The sequence below is a fragment of the Panicum virgatum genome, chromosome 9N, assembly GCF_016808335.1.
Source record: "Panicum virgatum strain AP13 chromosome 9N, P.virgatum_v5, whole genome shotgun sequence".
Classification (NCBI taxonomy): domain Eukaryota; kingdom Viridiplantae; phylum Streptophyta; class Magnoliopsida; order Poales; family Poaceae; genus Panicum; species Panicum virgatum.
In genome coordinates, this window is record NC_053153.1 from 2714654 (window position 1) to 2721554 (window position 6901).

Consider the following 6901-nt stretch of genomic DNA (forward strand, 5'->3'; position numbering starts at 1 on the left):
GCTTGAACCAGGCTGATGGGCCAACCTTGCCCCCAACTGGTCTAGTCATCCAATTCGATCCATAGCAACGTTCCCAAACACACGAGTCGTCGAGTCCTCAAACACACCTACGTGGCGTCGACGCCCGGTCGCGTTCAACACGCCATTGGTTTTGGGACGCTGCTGGGGTCACGCGGGTGATCTTTATCAAACTTATCAACTACTGCAAATTTTATGTTTTTGTGTTTAAATTGGTCCAACAAATTGGCTCATAGTCCAATTTATTTCAGAATAAATTTATTTTGTTCCAGAACAATTTTAATTTTATTCTAGCAATACAAAAAATCCAAGGACGCGACGGATAGCGACAACGACGTGTTGTTGCCGTGGGCTAGTTGGACCGCGGGCGGAAAACCAAGACAAATGTTATGACTCGCTCTGGCTACTGCCAGTCAAACCATCCCACAAAGTTTAATAACTATTTTTTATTGTTGAACAAAAAATTGTTCGGGAACAAAAAAATTTTGTTCCACAACAAAAAATAGTTATTAAATTTTGTGGGATGATTTGACTGACAGTAGCCAGAGCGAGTCGTAACATTTGCCTTGTTTTCCGCCCGCGGTCCAACTAGCCCACGGCAACAACACGTCGTTGTCGCTATCCGTCGCGTCCTTGGATCACAACACACGCCTCTCATGTATATCCACATACCCATCCGCTTTTATAAAGACAGAGCCCCAGCACCGGTCTAGCTCCTACTATCACTTGGCATTTCTGACTCATCTCTATCTTTTCCGGCCACCGTATAATCAATCCTCTAATCCCACCAGCAAGGCAGTAATGGCGGATGGGGAGATGGACTGGATCGCGGCGCGGTTCCTGCTGTCCACCATACTCGGGGTGCACCCGCTGGTGGTCCTGGACGACGGCGGCCGCGACGACGAGCACTTCGCCGTGGACGACCGCGGCCAGCGCGTGACGGTGCCGGTGCCGGCGGCGGTGGAGGCGCCCGACGGGGTGGCCGGCGTGTCGGTGTGCGCGGTGTGCACGGAGGAGGTCGCGGCGGGGCAGGCCGTGGTGCGGCTGCCGTGCGCGCACTGGTACCACGCCGGCTGCATCGCCCCCTGGCTGCGGATCCGGAACAACTGCCCGACGTGCCGGGCGGAGCTGCCTCGGGAGGGCGGGGCGGAGAGGCCGCGGCCGCCTGCCGGTGCCGGCTGGTTGCGGCGGGAGGCGTCCTACACGATGCTTGCCGGCACGTTGCCCTGCTAATAATTAAACTAGCTACTAGCCGGTGGACGTGCGTGACAGCCTGACAGGCAACGCGTCGTGACAGTAGTATTAATGTACAGCGATATTTGAAGAACTTTTTTAGTGTTAGCAATGTACAGCGATAAGGCGATAATATAATCGAAGCGATCAAAACTAAGAGTTTGGAGATTTCACTCGAAACTTGGTTGGAACAACAGTTCGTCATCAGTTATTCTTCAAGTACTCTAGTAACAAGCTTCGTTTCTGCCTCCATTATCCTTAGGATTGGCCCGTCCATATTGATATCCTAATCCGAGTGGTTTGTCTCGAGGAGACAGTTATGTGACTTGCGTTGATGACTCAGTCCAATCAGCATGAGTTGAGTTGTGTTCGGTGCGTGTTGATGTCTCAATCCAATCCACCGGTATTTTGTTTCTACGAGTCTTTTTCTTGGTTTTATCCTTCCAGCGACATAGCTTTATATTTTTTCTGCTATATCAATAAAACACACTCGTCGAGTGTGGTTCGTTCAAAACAAACACTCCCCGCTTGGTAGTGCTGGCTGGTTTTATATTGGTAGGTTTGGATCTGAGTATAATTGTAGCGTAGTTATATATATATCCTGCTCCGGCCAATCTAAGGTTTTTTTATTCCATTTTTTCTGTTTTTTTGGATCTTGTTTTTTCTGAGAATCAAGTTTTTTAGATAAATTAGGTGTCTAGAGAATCGGCCGTCTAGATAAGCTGGACGTTTGGAAATCCTGGTTTGGCAAGCATACGTCGGAGCAGCAGGAGGGCTCCCCGTGCCAACTCGGACTTGGCGAGCGTGTCGGCGAGGGCCGGGTAGGCCCGATTGAAGCATGGCAAATTTGGCCCGGTCCAAGCATGGCCCGGCCCGCTTGCCACCATGCCCAAGCTGGCCCGGCCCGTCAATCGTGCCCGGGCTTGGGCCGTCACCCCAGTCCGTGTGCTGGCACGACCCAGCACGGAGTTAGCAGGCCGGCCCAAGGCGGCCCGCCTACCCCAACAACCATGATGTAACCCCCTATCCACCGGCCCAGCAAACCACCCAGCAACCTCTGCTCACTCCCTCAGTCCCTTCGCCCCTCCCAGTCTTCCGCTGACCCACCGCCCCACGCCCCCACCCCTTTCCTCGTTTCCTCGAGACCTCAACCACCAGCTCCGCTCGCCCCGTTACCCGCTCCCCAACTCCCAGTCCTAGCCTCTGCCGCCGCCAGTGCCGCTCCCCTCCTCTCCTCCAGGCTCCAGATCTCCACCTACGGTGTTGCTCCCCCTCCTCTCATTCACCTCTAGCGTCGCTCGGCCGCTCCCCTCCCTGTCACTGCTCACAGTCACAGGTCCGGTCGTCCCCTCTCCTCCGAGCTCGGACGAGCGGCGTCGCAGTCGCGACCAGTGGGTGTCTCGGCGGCCGGTGGGTGTCGCGGCGGCCATCGGGCGCGGCAGGCACAGCCGGCGTGCGGTGCAGCAGGCGCGGCTGGTGGATGCGCGGCGGTTAGTGAGTGCCGGGCAGCACAGGCGTGATGGAGCCCCCGTGCTTTTCGGGCTGGCCCGACGTGGAAATGGGCCCGGGGGCCGTGCCTGGGCCGTCAGTGCAGCCCGTAGGCTAGTTCGGCCCGGCACGGTGAGACATAGGGCCGAGCCAGGCATGGCTCGGTGAAAGGCGGGCCAGGTAGGGCCCGGGCTCAGGCCGGGCCGGGCGGCCCAAATGGACAACTCCGCTACCCACCGGCGTGCGCAGGCGAGGTGGCGGACGAGGACGACGTCATGGACGAGGTGGCAGAGGAGGACCCCGCCGCGCCTCAGAGGGCTGCGCCAAGCCCCTGCCCGGGGGGCCGCCCGCCCGCTTGGAGGTGCAGCATATGCAAGGACAAGTGCACGTAGGGAACATCAGCACGCCGACGGGGAGGAGCAAACCTAGGGGAAGAGTAGCAGGCGTCGATAGGAGCGGGGAACGGGAAAAGGATAAAGTTAGGGGTACAAATAAATTTTCATATAGTCCAAATCTCTCGAACAGCTTGTATCTGTTAAAAACAAATGGACCCCTAACGGACGTGGCACTGAGGGGATAGTTCATAGATTCGATGATACTGAGAGGAACTCGAAAATTTCAATGATATTGATGGAAGGTATCACAATTTCGATGGTACAAAAGGAATTTCTCCCCATAAAATAGCCGCCGCGAGTTTGCCCCTCCACGATGCGAGCCGCATAGGTCCGATCCGACGGCTCAAAGTCATTTATAGAATTTAGATCGCGATTAATAATCGCGCCACAAACTCATGGGGTGGTAATGGGCCATGGCTCGATGCTCTCTTCACAATCTTAGTTGGACTTTAATTTTTTTAGCTCAAAATTGTATAAAATTAGAGTCCGTCCCTTTTAGGGACCAGCTCTTAGATTATCTAGACAAAAAATTAAGGCTATTTACCACCCCTGCTCATGGTCCGTTTGAAGGGAAACTTTAATACTAGAGACCATTATGCAAAATATCGGCTGTTTTAATTCAAAAAAAATATCGGCTGTCGTTTTGCCCCCACCTGGTTGCGAGCCGCACACTATTGAGATGGCGGGCGATGGCAACAGCGAGCCGACAAGGCGACAACTCGAAACTCGAAAGATTTCCAGCCCCGGCGAACCTCACCGCCCTGCGCCGCGCTCGCCGGCTGGTTTCGATTGCTTCGCGGGCACTAGCCCCTCCTCCTCCTCTCCTCTTCCGATGCTCGTCCCTCTGCCTCTGCAATGCCATCCCAAGGCTACCACAGCTTCTCTGCACTGCCTTCTCACACGGTGGCCATGCCTCATCGGACCTCCGCGCATCGCCGAGGGGAACGGCGGTGGCGGGAGGAAGATAAGAAGGACATCGCTGTGTAATTGTCCACCCAATCTCAACTGCACGTATCCGATCAAACGGCTTGGGATGACAGAGGGGTGGACGGTATCTCAATTACCGTCCACCCCAGGGTTGCCGTCTCGCCAGCACACCGCCGCGCGTCGGTGTGCTCCCGTCTCGTTCGTCATAGGTGGAGGCGGTCGCTCGCCATGCGACTTATTTGTGCATGGGAAGCCCCTCACGGCCGGCATTTGCCTTTGCTCCCAACTGAACGGCCTCCGAGCCACTGACGCCGGCGGCGCATCGCCGAAGGGATCTGCACTTCAGCCGGCGCCGAGAATCGATGTAACAGCCCTAAACTAATTTGAGTATAAATCATGTCATCATGTGCATCATCAAATAAATTTAAATTGAGTTTGGTTTGATTTTCGGAATGTCCGGATTTCAATCCGCAATATCCATGTTAGAGCTGACCCGGAGTATCCGGGCTGGAACCCGGAGTATCTGGGTTTACTGTAGCGGACACGTGTCAAACTCACATCTCACTTGATGCCACGTCCACCCTCAGCCCTACACGTCAGTCCAACACCCTTAGTGACCTGGGAACCTCTTCCCCTGCTCTCTCACTCCTCCATTCACCTCTCTCAATTCCTCTCTCTAACCAAGGCCATGGAGGAGCTCCCTCCTCTCTCCCACCATTGAAGCCCCTCCACCTCGCCGGAGCATCGCCGGAGGACGCCGGAGATCGACGCCGGCGAGCTGCAGCACCCCACTTCATCTTCTTCCTTGGAGCTAGGAGATTCCCCAAGCTCTTCCTCCATCTTCCTCAAGCTCCAAGCAAGAAGAGCAAGCTCGAGCTTCACCAAGCCATTTCCTCCATCTCAGAACTCTTGCTGGTGTAGTACTAGTCACAGGTGAGCTCATTCTCTCCCCCGATTTATCCCCATTACCCTAGGTTGAAACCATTAGAGCCCCTCTCACCATTGATGTCCTAGAGCTCTCAAACCTCAATTCATGTTGGATTTAGCTATCAAAATAGACTCCCCACGTTCCTATGAACCTTTAGAAACAAACCTCACCCCAAACCGAGGTCGGAATAGCCGGGAACGGACTTTTCAATGTTCATACATCGAGCTGACGGAAAGTCCGGGGTTATTGTAGAAAAGTCTGGGGTCCGGACTCCGGACTATCCGGGGCTGAAATGCGGACTATCCGGGGTTGACTGTCCGGAGTGTCCGGGAACCCCTATAATATGGTTCTTTGATAGTTATTTAATCCCATTGCTTTTAAGTTATACTTGAACCCAATATGTATGATATATCTAGCCTCTTTTATCATGGTTTTGCACTAATAAATCATGCTCATCATATCATATGCATCTTATAGCAATCATTCATGACATATTTACTTATCAAGCATCATTGCACTCGTGTAGAGACCGTGACACCGGATCAAAAGGAGTGTGAGCACGAGTTGGAGATCGTGGGTGACGATGCTTCCATTGAAACTCAAGGCAGGCACCTAAGCATCTTTTGTCCCCTATTTTGGATCAATCAAGTATATGTGTCTTGTTTGCGCATGAGTTATCGTACTATATCTATATGTATCCATGTTTGATTAGAACCTATTTGATGCATGGCCAACCTTGTTTAGAACACTACCATCTAGGTGAGTATGCTTGTTAGGAGTCACGAATTATATGCTTAGCCATGCTTAGTTTCAGTAGAAGACGAGAGGTGGCAAGGGCACCACCACTCGCGAGTTATAGGATGTTTGATTAATTCTACGTTCCTAGTTATTGATGAATAAAAGGTGAGCAACTATGAAAGATGATTCGGACTTGAGCAAGGATGGTAGGGCCATGATGGAAAGGAGTCCAAATGGTTAGTCTTGCTTGAGTTGGTTAAGGACCGTCTCTTTGGTCGCCGGTCTCTTGAGCACTTTTCCGTACTAACCACATGCTTAATCATGGGAAGGTAAGCCAACTAGCATGAGTCACACCTTGTCTTGATAGGATTCGGTGTGAGTCGTGATGGAGTGTGATCGGCGGTTTCGGTGCACTTGTCCTTCCCGACCGTTCGCTCATAGCCGGTTGTGTTTGTGTGAAAAGTTGAGGCATGAATCAACACTTATCCTTAGCCATGGGTATAGTCGTTGGTCTTGTCCTCGTGTGGGTAAAGTTGTACACCCCTGCAGGGTCTTTAATCTATTGCAATAGCCGCGCTCTCGGACAGTGAGCACGCTCTTTGAGGTTCGCCCCATTGTAGAGTCTCGTGATGGAGTTCATGGAAGATTGATCTCAAGTTATATATGACCACTTTACTTATGCAATTGTATTGATGAATGACATAGAGATTATAGATGCTTTGTCTTTTGTTTATTATAACTTGATCAAAGTTCTATGCTTTTATGCAAAAATTATAACCCTTGACATATCCTTACTACTAACCAAATGCATTCTCTTTGAGGTCGGGCTATATACCCATGTCGGATAAGTCCTGCGAGTACCCTTTGTACTCATGGTGCTATCATTAAAGTTGTTGCAGGTGATACGCAGTCGGAGGCCGTGTTTCGCTACTTCTACCCCGCGGACAGAGGTGTGGGTGAGGAGTAGATGGCCGGTAGCTACGAGAAGGGCACTATCGGCATATAGTGTTACCTTCTATTTTGTGTATACATGGAGTGCGTGTAGTAGAATATTTCCGCTGCAAACTCTGAAAACTTAATATAATGTATTTTGAACCTCTTTGTAATATAAACTTGTGTGTGGATGTGCTTATGTAATGGTATTACTGTTGTGCTAGTGGAGTGTGTTTAAATC

The 6901-nt window shown here is 51.8% G+C and overlaps 1 protein-coding gene across 1 annotated transcript; it reads left to right on the top strand.

Annotated features, from left to right (window-relative positions):
• Positions 1 to 724: 724 nt before the first annotated feature.
• LOC120687339 (E3 ubiquitin-protein ligase RNF181-like) lies at positions 725 to 1467 on the top strand. The gene has a single exon (XM_039969309.1). It carries the CDS (start codon positions 820 to 822, stop codon positions 1249 to 1251), a length of 432 nt encoding a protein of 143 aa, XP_039825243.1. The 5' UTR covers positions 725 to 819; the 3' UTR covers positions 1252 to 1467.
• The last annotated feature ends 5434 nt before the right edge of the window (positions 1468 to 6901 follow it).

Bases quoted from the DNA above. Each gene is read 5' to 3' on its own strand.
- LOC120687339 (XM_039969309.1), top strand. From the start codon at position 820: ATGGCGGATGGGGAGATGGACTGGATCGCGGCGCGGTTCCTGCTGTCC.